General features: G+C 31.8%; 1 protein-coding gene across 3 annotated transcripts in view; it reads left to right on the top strand.

The window, feature by feature from the left end:
- The first annotated feature begins 3,531 nt into the window (after window positions 1-3,531).
- The window catches only part of LOC106788321 (serine proteinase stubble-like), a 41,718-nt gene continuing 26,719 nt past the window's right edge, over window positions 3,532-18,530 (top strand). For all 3 annotated transcript variants that reach the window (XM_014751486.1, XM_014751487.1, XM_014751484.1), the window contains exon 1: window positions 3,532-4,114. Coding sequence is in view for 1 of the 3 variants with exons in the window: in XM_014751487.1 (XP_014606973.1) it covers window positions 4,062-4,114 (53 nt within the window). In the remaining 2 variants the exon portion in view is untranslated. The remainder of the gene's footprint in view (window positions 4,115-18,530) is intronic.

Here is an 18,530-nt window from a genome sequence, read left to right as displayed (position 1 = left end):
ATTGCTACACTTCTCGAATATCTATTTTTAAATTGCACTTTTAAATGCCTACCATGGTTCGTAACATTTTATTTCAAGTTGCTTATTGCGTTTACTTCCTTCTCGTAATTTTATTAACAAGCCTTCTCTCTCCTTTGACGCGAATATTTATTTCGATGACCCAAAAAAAAGAAAAAAAAAAGAAAAGAAACATCTTGGAAGAGAACCCCGGGTCTGTACTTATCGACGTTATTTCGTTGAACGACAAAGACCACTACCGTCTTGCAAATTTTTACCGTCTGCCCTCTTTTATATCCTACAACGTACGAATACGTTTATATTTTTTTTTTCATACATTTTATGTTAATTCGTATAAATACGTAAGAATTTATATAAAAAAACACACACCACACCAGGTATAATTCGGGAAACGATTAACAGTTAAATTTATTCCCAATTACTTAAGATTATTTCTTATATAATATGAGATTTATATTTGCAATTATTGATAATAAGTATAATTACGGTAAAATATATATATATATATATACGGAAATTTTATTAAATCAAATGTAACAGTGGTTATATAAGTCGTATTAACTTTTACGACACATTTTTTATTAACACAAAAACAAAAAATCAGATATTTTCAATACTTTTATATTACTATTGTATATATATGATAAACTAATTTTTCATTATATTTTAGATTTAAAATATCAATAATCACAATGAAAGGGTTCGTATATCAACGGAGAAAACGTTGAAGAAAAGAATAAAAGGAAAAGGATAATGTAAAAAAAAGATGGGAAAGAAGAACGGTTAATAAGTGACACACGTCCTTGCGGTTTCTCAGGATTGTAACGAAGGATAAACTCGACCGCAGTGTACAACTCTTTCCCGATTCTTCTTTGCCAGTGACCTCGTTTGAGGTCTCGATGTGAAAAGTAAGTCATTAAAATACAAATGTTCAACGTGATCTCTACGATCAATCTTCGGGTTACCGACGAAAGGGAATTCGATCGAAGGGAAACGAATCACATATTCTATACAAAGTTACGTAATTATTTTTGCACGTTTAAATAATATAATTAATATTTGAGACCAAAAAAATATCATCTCAAACGAGAGAGAACAAAATCATTCCTTCCGACGCGTTTGAATTTATGAACATAAATCCATTGTAAAATGATAATAAAATTTAACATAAAAATTATCGAATAGTAATTACAAATATGGAATAATTTTAAATAGACACAAGAAAATTTATTTGGATATTGATTAGGTATTAATTATTTGTATTAATTCATTTCAATTCTGATACTTTCAATTGTTTCGATGACAATCAATTGGTATTAAAACACGATTTTCGGATTTCCCATCGCAGTATATTTACTTTGATTTAATACCAATAATCGAAATTCATCGAAGTTTGCTATTCAATACGATAGCAGTAGAATAGATCTGGAACAAAATACAAATGGCAGTCCTGGTTTTCTTCGGTTGGCAGTAAATCTTGATTCAATCTCGTGTTATATCACGAGTTCAAAGTGGAATCCGTGGGCGTTTCCTACATTTTTATATGCACGGAACAGTAAACTCCCGAGCGTCTACTTTGTATTAAACTTTCCTCGTCCTGGTTAATACTATCTGCTGTTAACTTGGCACGTAAATGTTTGCACGTTCTAAACAACTATTAAATATCTATTTGTCGGATATATTCAAAGGTATCGTCAAATTTTATTTCAACGATCTTCCTTCTATCTTCAACATTTTTTCTATCCTTTAATCATTCGATTATCAATTTTCTTGATAACCAATTAACGAGAAATAAAAATACAAAAAAAAATTTATCAATTGTTTCAAAACGTAACCATAAGTAAATGTTCATCATTCGTCTAATATTTTAATAAACGACATACTGACTTCTACAAAATATTGCCAAGACTATTGTAAAAAAAAAAAAAGTACCATAACAAATATTGATACGGTTATTTCCATTTTCTTTTTTTTGTTGTTGTTGTTAAAATGAATCTTTCGAATTCTTTTTCGAATTGATTATTATCTTTGTCTTATTTTGTTAACCTCTTTACATTATTTGTCAACGTTCAATGATATTATAACGGAATTATATTGATACAAATCATATCGTATAATGATCGATAATTAAGAAAAATTGAACGGTCGAAAGATCGTTCTGAATATTGGTTTTTAAATGACATGACGCATGTTTAAGATGCGTGAGCAAGAAAAATATATGAGAAAAACAAAACGGGGAGGAGAACTTAGGGGACCTAGACGGAGGTAACACCGACAGGTAGACGGCAACAAGAGATGAGGCCGACGGCCTCGCACTGTTCTCCAAGAGGTCGACCCACTTTGAAGACGAGAGGGACCGTACTGGTAGACAGTTGGGTACATACGTGTACGGTGCACACCGTACGTACGTAAATATATCCACCCTCCTCTCCCCTACTTCTTCTTCCTCATATCTTCTTCTTCCTCTTCTTTTTATTTTTTTTATTTTTCTTTTTCTTTATTTCATTTTATCTTTATTGGATCATATATGATGCTCACGTATACTACTACTCGTTTCTTATTATTCAGATTTTTCTTTATTATTTTTTTCAACATGACGTTTCATTTCGTTTTATATTTTGACTATTACTAAATATTCAATTAATTTAAAAAGCTTTATATATCGTATCATATATATACTTTTGATTTGTTCGTTATATTAAACACGACATTTGATTTCATATATCGGTACGGATACTTTACATAAAAAAAATTACTCTAATAAGCGAAAGATAAATTTTAAATAATGAGAATATTATCTCATCTTTATATTGGATGATATATTAAAGATTCATACGCGTTACACGCATTTCTTACATAATTTCTGTTCCATTTTATTATAATAACGACAATTCATTTGGTCTCACGACGATATTAAAAAAGAAAAAAAAAACAAACTTAAAATAGCATCAGGAGCATCAAAAGATGAAATAGCTGCCCCCCTCTCTAAAAAGAAAGAAAGAGAAAGAAAGAAAGAAAGAAACACTATCTCTTTTTTTGGTTTATCTTTATTGGATCGTGCACGTGTATAAAGTTCACGTGTGCTACTTGTTACTTCTATAAGATATCTTCATTATTTCTCAACCACGTGACATTTCATTTTGTCAATTCCCTGAAAAGATATCTAAAATTAATCGAATAATCAAAAGATCAAATTTAAATTCAGAAATAAAAAAAAAAAGGAAAAGATTAGAATAACAGGAATTCTAAGGAAAGAATGTATTTCGAAATAATGTTCATTTTGAAAAAGGTTTCAGTCGAGATAAGTTAAAAAAAAAAGAGAAAAACAATAACATTGAGACATAAAATCGGATGATATATCGGCGGGGGAGACGGACACGTGGTTTCTGCAATAGAACACGAATAACCAGCAACACGTAGGAAGGTGTCCCCTACTACAGGTCTCCTTTGAAGCTTGCTTTCATCGTCTCCATGCTGAACGCAATGAGGCGAACCTCAAAGCGCGACCGGTAGTCGAGCAGCGTGCACGTGCTACCTGAACGAACGAACGAAACGAACGAAACGAAACGAACGAAAGAAGAAACGAACGGTGATCTTAAGATCAAGCAAGCAAGATCTACACGTTGTCCTTTTATCATCCCCCCATCATCAACCCATTTCATTCCAATCAATTCCCACCACGATCCCCACTCGTTTCGATCCGAATTCTCGGTGACAATATCAAATGAATTTGTGTTACGAATTTGAATCGTGTATTTTAAAGAAACTTGGCCCTTTCCAATTCATTATATAATTTTCATTTTCATTGACAAATTTTCTCTAATACAAGAAAAAACAGTGTCTCGGAAAACAGTAAGGAGCCTCGGTTTGTGGTTTGTTGCTTTTTTTTGTTCTCTGTTTACGTTGAAAATTTGTCAAGGATAGAGAGGGAAAAAGAAGTTTGATTTCGGGTCGACCAATAGTGTCACTTGGGATACTCGTGTGAATTTGAGATTCTATGTCTTTTGACATTAATTGAGAATTAATATGATCAGATGTATTGAATGAACGAATACGAAGCCGACTGTATCCGCGAGGAAGGATCGGCATCTAATCGGTAAGTATTTATTGTTGATTTTTTTTTTTTTTAAACACGTTTATAAATAGTTGTTAAGATTGGACAACTTTTACGTGTTTTCTAAAATGTCGAAGAAAAAAAATGGAATAGGCTACCGATTATATCGCTAATATACTGCTTGAAAGTATTCAACGGTAAGATACACAAAAAGTAAGAACAAAATTGACAGGGGAAGGTGTAAACGTCGATGGTTCATAAATCCAAGATGATATATTATATATTCTTATTCTATAATATTCAAATTTTATCATATTTTACAATCGTATAAATAACACACATCTATAAATATATATAATTATTATTATTATTTTTTTTCTTTCAAATCAAATTCAAACCGATCATATTTAATGAAATTATTCTTATCGAATTTTTGTACGATACGAATGATGTTCGAAAAAAATGCAAATTATTTGTATACAAACTAATTTGAATATTTCAGACGAATTAATCACAACCGAAAGTATATATTTCGTAATTAACAACAAACGTTTTGGCACGTTAACCGTGAAATTATTAAAATGTAGAATTATAAATATAGAAAACGTTATAAATGATTATAGGTTTTAAATTGTACTGCACGTGCGACTACTCTCTAATTAACAGAGTTAAAAGGTTAAGGGCCCGACGGTACGATTTCGAGACACAGTACCCTCAATATCAGTGAACTTTCGCCGAGTAACATTAAATGTTCTCGAGTAATCATTATCATCATTATCATCAACGTAAAAACGATCGTTTCTCGTTAATAAAACTAATAATAAAGATATAATAAATCAGTATATAGTTATATATAAAAACAATAATACATTTTAAACTAATCTCATTATTTCTTCTATCGAAAAAAAGAAAACAAAAACTTTCTCGAAAAAGATTAATTCTAAAAGTTTATCAAGAAACAATAATTAAACGAAAGAAGAACGATACGAGTGTTGATTCGATTCGTTTCGTTTAGTTTCGTTTCGTATCGCAGGTTTTCACGTTTATCCTTTTAAACTCTGATAATTGGAATCGTCTAGTAGGATCGGTCCGAGTAATACTTGGGATCGTAATATAGAATAGAATAGAGAGAGAATAGAATAGAATAGAATAGAATAGAATAGAAGGGAAGAAAACAAAAAGAAATAGTAATAGAAGTATAAGAAGAAGAAGAAGAAGAAGAATTATTGCTATTAGTCCGAAGGCGAGAAGTAGGCGAGTGGTTAGAGACAAAAGGAGTGTAACCCACTTTACGTTAGATGGTTCGTAATAGAGAATCATAGACAACGACAACGACAACGATGACTATGACGACGTTTGTTTAACTAGAAATTTGGTCCAATGGAGCGATTTAACCAAACGAACATTTCCACTTTTTCTCATTAAACTCAAATCAATCGAACAACAACAGATCAATCGAATATATATATATATATATCTTGTTTTTTTTTTCCAATACACTATTCTGTAAAATATTATCCGGGTTCCCCTACCTCTTCCCCCCACCCTTCTCCCAAGATAATATCTGCAAGGAAATAACCGTGTAAACTAGGTCGAATTGCAAACCTATTCCGAAATGAACGAATCCGTTTACGATCCTATCCGTTCCCACTTTCACTGATTAGTTGCTCGACTACTACTACTACTACTACTACTACTACTACTATCAACCCCCTATCGTATTACTTATACCTTCTTATTCTACTACTACACGATCATTGAAAACAATTTACAATTAAATTACCAGCCACAATTATTATTTCTTTTTTCTTTATTTCAAATTGATTTTTCTTTTTAGACAATTCACGGATATAAATTAATTGATCATTTTTTTTTTCTAATAATCAATAAATTAATGTGAACATTCGTATAAATATTTAGATATATTAATCGATCATATATGATACGTAATATAATTCTTTAGAAAAATATTATTATTCTTTTTGTTGGGGGGGGAGGAGGGGGGGGGATTGTCGAAAGAAAGGAAAGAAGAGATGGAGGGAATGAATTGGACGAAGATGGTGATGATGATGATGATGATGATGATGATGATGAGTAAGAGTTTCGAGCATCGCTATTCCGCTCCAGATTTCGTAACGCGGACGTGCCGATTCGGAACAAATTAGAGACGCTTTTGTTCGCGATGGATTTGGGTCTTTCTTTCTCTCTCTTTCTCTCTCTCATACACTCACACATACACATATACACACACTCGCGAAATCCGTTAGACCGTCTCACCGTCGTCACGGTCCCCGGGCCATAAAAGATTTGTCCTCTATAAAAGGAACGATCATGATCAAGGACGACCAATAGGACTCACTTTTTTTTTTTTTAGTTTGTTTTTTTTCGATGGATTCTATCCGAAAAACCAACCGATCGAAATTAATTAAAGAATTTTAACTAACTCACCCGATCGTACGGTATCGATTTTGATCTCCTTTTCACCACCTAACCCCCACCCTTATCCCCACCCCCAACCAGAGTCCCTTTTCACACGTGGATATATGGTAAAACTGTTTATTGTATTTTCAGTATGTCATATTCTATTCGATCGTTAATTTTAAAATGATCAGAATTTTTCTTTATATTTTTTCTCTTATATTTGTAATTTAATAATATTTTGTTTCTAAGTAAATAACGTTTCATTTGTCTCAATAGAATGATTTATTAATAAACATTGTTTTATCGTGTCTTTTTATTCTTCCTTTTATACAGATACGAATGATTTTTTTTTTTCTAACATCTGTTAGAATCTCTTTTTATCGAATCAATGGTACACGGTTCTTGTTTTTCTTTTTTTTCCGGAACAGATAACCCATTCATTTTAATCAAACGTGGCCCACGTCGACTTGACTTTATTAATCCAACAACGTGATTAGACCTTTGACTAAATAATTGTAATTATTAAAAAAAGAAAGAGAGAGAAAGAGAAAAAAAGAAAAAAAAAGATCGGTAAGCAGTGACATAGTTTGATTTCAATCTAATAGAGAGCAAGTGAAAATTTTTGAAACGTGCTTGATAAACGAACACGGTGCAACGTGTTAGTTATTTAGAGCCAAAAGACGATGTCTCTTTCTTTTCACTTGGCAAAAAGACAGATAGTAATCTTCAAACAACCATAAATGATAAATAATTATTTACGATGATTTTTTTTTTTTTGTAAACAACTTAAATTCAACGATACTTTTATTTTCTTCGATTTGACGTTAATATTCACGCGCAATGCAACTTATATCGAAGGAATATAACTTTAAAATATATATATATGTGAAAAATTGAAGGAAAAAAATATAAAATTATCGGATAAAAATAATCAACGTTTCCGGGATCAATGTCATTGAGAGAAATTTTCTTTCAAGACAAGCGGTTCTTTTCTACTATCACGATGCTCATCTCTACAACGATCTCTCTTCTTCTTCTCCGATACGACGAATAGGAACTCCTATTTTTCTAAGGAAATGAAAGCATTTTTAAACAACTTTCTCTCATAAAAACGTAAATTCTGAGAATCCTTAAACATTTTTCTTATAGAAATTCGATATTCGTTTCAATGAATTCATATTCATCATGCAAATGTTCTATTCCATTTCTGAATATAAAAATCGAAACGTATTTTTTTTTTATATTATATTTCATGGATTTTACGATCGTGAAGATAGATCGTGAAATTTTGTCGAAATAAAATTCTGACAGTATTGTTAAATGCAACGAAATATAAATCGTAAATTTATGAAATTTTATTCGGAATAATTTAACGCGAAATCATTTTTAATAATATTCTCGAACAATTCTTATGGTATTTTTCTTTTGTAAAACCCATTACGTTATTTCTAAAATTGAATGAAAATTAACTAATAGAATGAAATAACAATCTCGTTGTATGCAAAGATCGTTAATATTATTAATTGCATCAACGTTAAATGATGTTGTACCATTCGATATCTACGTAATTATCTCGATTAATTAATGATCGTTTTACAACATGTTAAAGATAAAATGCGAATATGTAAAAAAAAAAAAAAAACAGAAAAAAGTAATTGTTCACAGGATTTTGATTGGCGATCGTTTCGAATGAGAGAACGCGTTTCGCGTTTTTAACGTCGACTATTATTATATTTTATCGGGCCAATGATTTTTAAAATAAAGCCTCTTCGATGCGAACGAAGTTATTTTCCAATTTAATTTACGTCGTAAAACGATGGAATGGAAATGAGACGAACCTTGGATATGACTTACGAGCTTCTTATACGTTCGCAATCGTGTGTACGTATATTAAAAAAAAAGAAAAAAAAAAATTAGAGGCGTTTTGTTCTAATCATAAAAGAGAAAGGAGTTAAGAAAGTACTTCCCACGATCTCGATTGAATATAATACTCGTTGTGTCGTAGCGATACAGTGATTAATATGAAAGTCGTGACGGATCACATACAGTGTTTCATTTAATAACTTCAATGTAATACGTTAGCTATGTGAAAGTAACCTATGAAAATGGTCTGATAAAATCACTCCTATAGAATAATAAACGAATGATTATGCATCGTATTGAAAGAAAAATAAAAAAATATTATATCAATAATTCGAATTATAATTATTTCTTTCGATTAGATTTATCGACGAAATTAGTGCCAATTTTAAATGAAAAATTTTCCATTTGATTTATAAATAAAACAAAACAAAATGTCTCAATTGATTCAGAACAAATGATTGTATTTATTATAATATATCTCGTTTATACTCAATTTCTAACATGGATAAAAAGAAAATAAAACGGAAACGCGCGTAACGAAGTAAGTAGGATCGATAGATTCTAGAAATGGTAAAAGAGACGATGAAGAAGAATAAGAAGAATAAGAATAAGAAGAAGATATTTTTCCTTGGGCGAGAAAATGTGTTTACGTATATATAACGTTGTGCATTCGATGGGCGCCTTTTAAAACAGGCTTTCTCGGCGCCATTAAAATGCGTCGTACGTCGGTGGAAACACCCTTTTCAGCGTGTCACATGGCACATATAACCACCATAAATTTCATCGGGTCCAACAGGATGCTCTAAATGGCGAACGATGAGATTTCTACCGGTACAAAACGGTCACCAGTTAGAATCCAACCTTGCCAATCATTGATTCTAATCTTCAATATCTCTGACTCCCCCGATGATCCTGAGCACAGAGAAAAATGGGGGGGAGGGGAGGGGAAGAGACTTAATCTTTCTTTCTCGATGGGTTTTTTTGTCCGCCCGCCTTCCCCTTTCCTCACCTCCTCGTATCTTCTTTTTATCGTTTCATCGCCCACGGCGTTCACTTATCGACCTTCTTACAAGAGATCCGACTTTTCCGTATGTCGTCCTCGATCCGTACAACGATACGTATACGTAAGAAATTATTTAACGAGTTTCTTTTTCTTTTAGGATTAATCAAAAGTTCGTAGAGATCTTTTTTCTTTTTTTTTTACATTAATATTTCCAAAATAATTATATTACAAAAAACAATGAATTTTTCCAAGTAAAGTTTAAACGCGCAATTAAAATTCACTCGATGAACTTTTGTTTTTATTTTTTAATAATTTCCTTTATCGAAAATTTTCATTATGGTTATGCGATGATAATGATGGGAAAATAAAATTAAAGGAGAAAAAAAAAAATAAACAAATATTACGTATAATCGTGATCGGTATATTTTATCGATACGATATTTATATATAATTGAAATCTTTGTGTAATAGTTTTTGTTTTTGTTTTTGTTCAGTGTGGGATAATTTGAAAGAAAGATAAATAAAGAATGAAAGAAAGAAAGAAAAAGGAAGGATAGGTCAAGGTAGATGGCACGTGCTCGATAAAGTCTTCACATTGAACGCGAGACTCACGTGAGTTTCATACGTCGTGACGAATGTCAAAGTACTTTTGTCAAAGAGAACACACACACAACATGTGATTTCGAAAAAGGAGGGGAAAAAATGAGAGAGAAATATTCTTTATCGGAGCTTATCAACTCGAGTTTTCATTTTGACGTTGCAAATATTCGAAATAAACCAAATGAGATAATCTTTGCATTATCTCTAAGTAAGTGTATTTTTCTATTACAGATATAATCGTTGTTTGTATTCAAATATTTAAATGAACGAAGAGATATTTAATGTGTGTTTCTTTATTTAAAACTTATTAGGATATATGATACATTTCTTTGAACGAGTTATTTTAAATTATACAGGTAGTAGTCATTATACAGATATAAGAAAATGAATTAAATATAACAGTTTAGTCAAAATATTATTATACGAATAAAAATGAATGAATATATACAAATGTATTAAAATGATTTTAAGATTTTTATTAGAAATTGGCCTACTTCTCTTAGATAAAATTTTACACACACAAATGAGAATATATTTCATAGATTTTTTTTAACTATTTCAAAAGGAATCCTCTCTCTATGATTATTACTGAAAAAAAAAAAAATAAAAAAAGAAATGAACATTTCGATCGACACGCAAAGTTTTCACTAGAGTCAACGTGAATAAGGATGATCACGCGAGAGACGAAATCTCATTACTGGTTAGATAAAATATCTTTTCGTCGAAGAGAAATCGACCAAGTTTAGTTCGCGGATATTATTTAACCCCCACCCTCCCCCCCCAGAAGGTTATTTCTACAATTTTTAACATAGAATCTAAATTTTCTCACGAATCTCTATCTCTCACGAGGTATTTATTATCGTTAAATTGTTCAGTCTCGATAATAATTTTCCTACACGTACGTAAACATGATTCTAATCATCTATTCTTATTTCTAAAATGGAAACTTTCTTCGTTGTATAAAAAGAAAAAAAAAGGAAGAAAAAAAAACAGGAACGCGAAATGAAAGATTTACAAATTGATTGAAATTAATAGCCTATAGGAATAGAAAAAAAAAGAAAAAAATAAAGACAAAGAAAGCGTGTGAAAGCGTTTATCTTGAAAACACAATTTTTTAAAACAAAATTAATCCTCTTCGGAATATCTAAAAGAGAATTCGTAATGAGAAATGGTGAATCACACTCTGGTCGTGTGTCATGCACGGAAAGCACGTTGAGAGTTCACGCTTACTATTTCTCTCTCTTTCTTTCGTTACGTTCGACAGATAACTTTCACTGACTCCGAAACGGTTTTCTTCTTCCTCTTCTTCTTCTTCTTCTTCGTGATGTCGATCGCGAGTAATATAAGTTAAAATGACGCGAGGATATCGAAAGAGAGATAGAAGCGAAAGCTGACAAACGTACTGAGCTGGCAAAACGGAAATTTCATGCAATTAAAATTGATCATCATAAAGGAAAACGCGTTTGTCTATCTGTCTATCTGTCTGTCTGTCTGTCTACGTCGTTCTTGGTAACATCCGTTCATCCTTTCGTTACGATGCATTTAAATAACCAATGAGAATACGTTAACAAATGTTATATGTATATATATACGTGTACATACACATGTATGAATGAATATACATACGTGTAATTAATTTAAACACAAAGTTTAGTTATTATATCGATATAACGTGCTTCGGAAACTGGTATTTATCTATTTTTATTGATTCAAGATTCTTCACTACTGGTTCAAACTAGGAACCATTTTTATTTGTATCCTTTCTTTTTCATTTAATTTTATTTTTAACAGATTATCTCTTACACGACGGATATAAATCTTACGGTCCAATCTTTTAATTCTATTTTATTAGAGGAAGAGACAGTCTGTCGGGGGGTCATTAAATTTATTCTAATAATTCTTATTTTCATTTCGTTCAAAGCCACAATTTGAATAATCCTCTTCTTTAAGCAAAAGAAAAGATAATTTATATTAGAAATAAAATCAAATCGAGTGATCAGATGGTATGCATCATCGAAACAAATTGAAGTATCTGATAATAATAATAATAATAATATTAATAATAATAATAATACAGTAACGACATACGAATAAATATGCCGTCTACTTTTCCTTATCTTCTTTTACTTTCACGATCCGTGAATAGTAGTAGTAATACTCGTCATTAGTATCTACAAATAGAAGCTTTAATCGAATTATTCGAATAAGAATAAAAAGAAAAAAGAAAAAAATATCCGCGAACATTTATTTATGTTTCTTTATTTGCGGGATAAATCTATTAACAAGAAAATGTGCAAAAGAGGTCGCAGGTAAAAAGAAAAAAAAAAGGATAAAAAGAAAAATAATTCTAGAAAAAATGTAGACAATATAATATTTGATATTATCAAATATACATATATATATTTAAACTTTCATACTTTTCAAAATGAAAATCGTGCGTAAATTTATAAATCGGCGTAGAAAGAGAGAACGAACGAACGAAACGAATAAACGAAACGAACGAACAAACGAAACGAACGAACAAACGAAAGAACGTTAAAATCGGTTCAGCTTTTGCTCCGTATCCGTTTATCCGGGTATTTCATTAATCAACGTCGCACAATAGAGGCGGCTTTAATTGCACCTGCCCGACGACTAATTAAAGAAAATCAGCATCGTAGGCGATAAGATCATCTAAACGGAACTAACGAGCCACATGCCTAAGAGTGGCTCGATTCTAATGGGAGTTAGCGAAGCCGTTCGTCTATTTTCTTCTTCTTCTTCTTCTTCTATTTCTATTTTTATTTCTACTTCTACATATACTTTTTTTTTTTAACTTACTTAGATTTTAATCTCGATGGCGTTGAGTTTCGTCAAGCATATATAACGACACAACTAGTGTCCATTCAACGCCGATAATGACGACTGTTACGAGACCTTATTTTCCTGTCTTTCTTTCTCTTTCTGTTTCTCTCTCTGTTTCATCTTTTTACTCATAATTCAGTACTTTCACCAAATTAACCCTGAGTAGATACGACACGCTCATATTAGATAGGGCTGCTTCCAACTAACAAACTCTCCTTTTACTTTTAAAACTATTGTAGAATATGAAAACAACAACGTGTTTCTAAATAATCTTTTGATAATACACGTTCGCACCGCTGTTCTCATTAAACTTATTTAAAATTATCCTCGCGTTGGAATACAAAATTAGTGTTTTAATTATTTCAAAAATAAAAAAAAAATGTAAATAAATAAAAATAAATTGCCGGAAGTAAGCAGACAAACTCCCATCCCCTCCTACCCCCAACCGAAGTTACAAATTTTCTTATTCTCTTCCTAGTATAATATAACTCGTTCGTTACGTGACCCGATGAGAATCGTGCGACACAACTTCCACGTGTTCTTTATAATTGTACGCTGAAAAAAAAATAAAGAATAATACGTAATATTGTAACACCGTGTAAAATTGTAGTAAACAGAAAAAAAAGTAACCGTTCGTATTTCATTTATCATCGATAAATTAATGATAGTATACAAACAAACACACACATACACATAGGTATATAATATCTTAATCCGTTTTGTAAAATGATTTTATAGTTGAGACGAGATAAAAAAGAAAATCGAGAGCTTGAAAAGATTGTATGAAAATAATTGCGTGATATTCCAAAGTGTTGTTCGCGTGTCTCGTCGTTAAGTTAGTTAGAAACGAGACCATTTCGAAAGTGATCTCCTTGCTCTATCTCCCGTACGTTGACTTCTATCTTCATTGACAGTGACGAATAGGAGTAGTAGTAGTCCGGTGGATGACTTCTACTTCGAATAAAAACCTTCCCAAAACTCTGATTCAAACCGTAATCATTCATATAAGTTTTGTTTTTTCTGCCCAATCATTTTTGCCGACCACCACGAGATCGTCGACTTATTACGGGACCGTTTTATATTACGACAGGGATCGGTATAATAAATAAAAAAAAAAAAAAAAAATGTAACCACGACACCAAATTGTTCACTCACATACTGCATAGAATTTAAATCATCGTGATGCATCATAGGGATGCATCATCAGACACTTCTGTGTATATCTGTCTGTGTGTGTGTGTGTGTTTTTATTTCTTTTTTTCTTAGTCAACCCCAATGACAATGAACTTTTTGAACGTTCTTCTCTCTCTTCCGCATTACAATATCATTCTTTGTTAAAGTCTTATTTTATTATATGACTTATAAGAATAATAATAAAAGGTAGAAGAGAAACAGAAGGTGGTGTACACCTATGGACGCGATATTCTGACCAGCCTTGGTGCTTCCTAGAGCACGCTCCAACCTACATGCTACGTCCACGGTCACGATTCTCGATGCACCCAACATGTTCTTCTATTGTCATTCTAAAAGCACAATGCTAACGACGGGAGGTTTGCTAGCTAGCTAGCAAGCTATGCTTCTCTACTATGTTTCTCGACCTTTTAAAACGGTCCGGGATAAAACCCCTCTAGGGTATAACGGACTATTTTGACGAATATTTTCAAACATTCGAACGATACCGAAATAACGAAATTACTTTATACTTATTATGGAGTTACTATTTTTAAGAGAACATGTGACACACACAAAAATATATATAATAATAAATTTTCGAACGATAATTTCTCTGAAATAAGAATCGTCGAATTTATCCACTTTACTAAACTCCCTACCCCTCTATACTCGAACAAATATTATAGCAATTCTATTCGTATATTAATATAATAATATCTAGTTTATAATATTGTAATGATATACTATTTTGGTATATTATATAATATTATCGCAATTCTATGTCGTTATTATCAATTTATAAATATGTATTCTAATATACATATAATTTTGTCTAAATGATATTATTAGAGTGAATAAAAAGTTCAGGCGTTTATTGTGTTGTTCCATCACAATGCAATATTTTATTCAAGTCAATAAAATTACTTTATATGCAAAAAAGTGAAATAATAATAATAAATTGTTAATAATACCAAAACTTTGATTCTAACCCGATATAGGTATGCGAATTCGGTAATGTTACTTTGAAACAATTCCCAAGGATTCTCATTCTTCGATAAATCGATATTGCTGAAATGAAATGGGACAAAAATTCTATCGATCATAGGAATCTTTTGTAAGAAGAAAGAAGAAAAGAAAAAGAAGAAGAACTTACTCGGAAGCAATTAGACTTGCCAAGTCGAAAATCTCTCTCTCTCTCTTTTTCTCTCTCTTTCTCTTTATTTCTCTTTCTTTATTTTTCATTCTTTTGCTCTTTCTGTTTAGCTCTTAAAACGTGAGTTATTAACTCGATGGCATAGGACGTATACGCGAGTCGGTAATTGCTCGTTCGGTAGAACGTTTATCTCGAGTGGAGAGCTAGTTTACTCTCTTTATCTCTCTCTCTCTCTCTTTCTCTCTCTTTACTTCTCCTACTTCGTAGTCGTAGTCATAGTCCCTCCTTAGACTTTCGTTGAGTAAGATTGGTAAGAGTAAAACGTAATGTTAGGAGACATCGATTAACGGTAACTGTAAACGACTTTAAACTCCCCCGGTTACTTGTATTAACTCGTGTACGGTATAGTAAAACTTATAGTTATACCTGTGTTATTTCAACTTAAATTGCCACACATATATATATACATTACATAAGTATTCAATTTTCAAAATCATTAATCTGATAAGAAAAACAAAAATAATTAAAGTAACAATGATAACACCTTTATATATTTTTTTCTATATTTATTAATATTATTATTTATTTCGTCAAATTCGATGACAAAAATCATGTTGCTTGGTTTTTAGTTGTTTTCTTTTATAACGTTGTATTATTTTTGCGCATACTCCTATGGAATTCCCTCATTGGATTTGATCCAAATCGAGAATACTTGTACGGAAAAACAATTATTTCTTCTTTTCCTTTTTCTATTCCCCTCTTTTCATCGAATAAAACATCTCTATTATATATATAGAAAGGAATTAGGTTAAAAATCACAACAAAATTATTGAGAAAAAAAAAAAGAAATACACGTTAGAGTTTTTCCCATGAATCATCGTTTCTTCCCTTATCCGTTTTCCTCAATGAATTCCATCAATGTTTTCTCTTTCGATCTAACACAAGAGAAAGAGAGAGCGACAGAAGGAGAAAGATGCAGTGGGAGGGAGAGGGGGGGGGGGAAATAATCGACAGATAAAAGATTATACTCGAAGAAGTATACTTTCACTCGATTAGGCGGACATGTCTTTAAAAAAATTCGTCGGATAAAAAAGCCACGTACTACGACGACGAAGAGGAGGAAGAGAAGGGGGAAGGGCAGGGGGATGAGGGGGGGGATGAGAAGGAGGAGAAGGAAAAACAAGCCTGTCGAAGGACGAAGGACGACAACGACGACGACGAGGACGGTGTGTGGATCCTCTTATATTTTTTTGTGGGCTAAACCGAACGAGAGTAAGATTTAATTCGCGATAGGGCCCAACTCGGAATGAGAATACTGTACCAAAGGAAGGCATCGTAATCACTCGGACACGTTGATGTATTGTGCCCCGGAGCTTAACTCGTGTACTCGCCGCGTTAATTACGGGGTCCAAGTCTACGTAAAGTCTGCCTTTGGGTGCTCATTGAAATTTGGCCCGTGAATACACGTAAGAAAAAAAGGGGGTGGGGTGGGGAATGTATCCCTCCCCTTTGCTCCTCTTTCTAGAAAATGAAATCACGATCTTACCTAAATTCGTTCGAGTAGACAGAGAATTATAAGAGAGAAAGAGAAAAAATAACGATATAAAAATTGTGAGGGGTTAATTTTTGTTGTTCGTTTTAATTTATTTTTTATTTAATTTTTTATTTCTTTCTTTTTTTTCTTTTTTTAAATATATATAAATTAAAAAAAATGCATCTCGAAGATAGAGGGGGAGACACTTAATTAATCTTTACGAGGTAAAGATAATCTTTCCGTGAAACGGGTTTTTGCCTTCTTTGACTACACCAACAGTGTGAGAAAGAGAGAGAGAGAGAGAAAGAGGGATTATGCGAGAGGAGAATATGATTTGTATAGGAAAATCTCGCGCGCGTTTATGGGACGAACGTGGTACGGTACACTCGTTGGTTGCAATACTAAATACGTAAGCACGGTCACGGTATGTACGAGTTGGCTTAAGACTATTATCGGTACGAACCCGGTCGGTGACCGGGTACACTATCGCGATATGATTATGATCTTTTATTATAAAACAAATGAGAAAAACTAAATAGGCGGACTTCGGGTTACGCGATAACAGAAATTGAAACGGTATTAACAGTTCAGTAATTATTATTATTATTATTATTATTGTTATTATATTGTTGTTATTATTATTATTAAATTGACTAATGAGATGATCTTAAGATCGTCAAATTATCAAAATCATCGAGAAATTATCGGAACCTTAGATTAAGGGTAAAAATATTTCTCACGGTTTAATGTGCACGTTCACTTTTTAGAAATTCGAACGAAATTTTCGCGTAAATTAAACGTCAAACTCGATAATTTTTGCTCGACAATTTGCTCGAAGATTCTATTTAATTTTAGACATTTTCGAGTACGAGATAATTCGGATAATTGTATTAATCATTAGATATTTTTGTTTGGTATAATCGAATATAATTTCGTACAAAATCACGTGCCTTGTTTAGGAATTTATTTTTCTTTACGTTCAAGGGGTTGAAAACTAATTTTTCTTTTTAATAATGTATAAGTGAAGAAGAATGATTATTATCTCGTAAGATATATAATTTTAAAGATTTATGCGAAAAGACGGGGGGGAAAAATACTGTGTCATTACGTGTGCCGTTCTTTTTCTTTTAAAACTAGGGATCCGCTAACATTCCTACATTCATCGATAGATCGATGATCGTATCGTAATATCTCGCTTTTCTCTTTTTCCTTGTGTGTTTTTTTTCAATATTACTGTTAATCCTTTTTTCGTCGTAAAAAAAAACTTACACTGCAACATCAAAAGTTTCGAACCCTTTACGTAAATTCAATACAATGAAGATATCCCATTTGCTAAACAATCAAAATATAATATCAAATATTTTTTACGTTGCCGTGATCTTTTTTCGTTGTAAGAAACATGAAAAACAAAAAACAAAATAAAAGAAAATTAGTCGAAACACTTTCATCTTTCTATAATTTTCTTTTAAAAGTACAATAATATAATGTTTAAGATTTTATTATATCTATTAATAGAGAGAGAAGAAAAAGTAAAACGAGACGTGCTTCAGTTGAAAAAAAGATAGAAAGAAAGAAAGAAAGAAAGAAAGAATGGTAGAAAAAGAAAATGAAAAATCAAGTTCGAGGTAGTACTTTACCCAGCATGGTTTCGAGAGCGTCCGTTCAATGAACGATCATTCTCCAACGAACTCTTCCAACCGTAGCCTCACACTCGACTACAAAGTCAATACCAATGTTTACTCGGTAAATATCGTACGAAAAATAAGAAGGCAAATCGATCTCTTTGCACGAGTATCCATTTTTTTGTTATAACTCCTCGATAATCGGAAAATCGTTGTGTGCGATGATAAATAAAGAGATTGATGAT

This window comes from Polistes canadensis, unplaced genomic scaffold (genome assembly GCF_001313835.1).
Source record: "Polistes canadensis isolate GaletaPanama2010 unplaced genomic scaffold, ASM131383v1 scaffold_134, whole genome shotgun sequence".
NCBI lineage: Eukaryota > Metazoa > Arthropoda > Insecta > Hymenoptera > Vespidae > Polistes > Polistes canadensis.
This window is presented reverse-complemented; position numbering and strand designations above follow the sequence as displayed.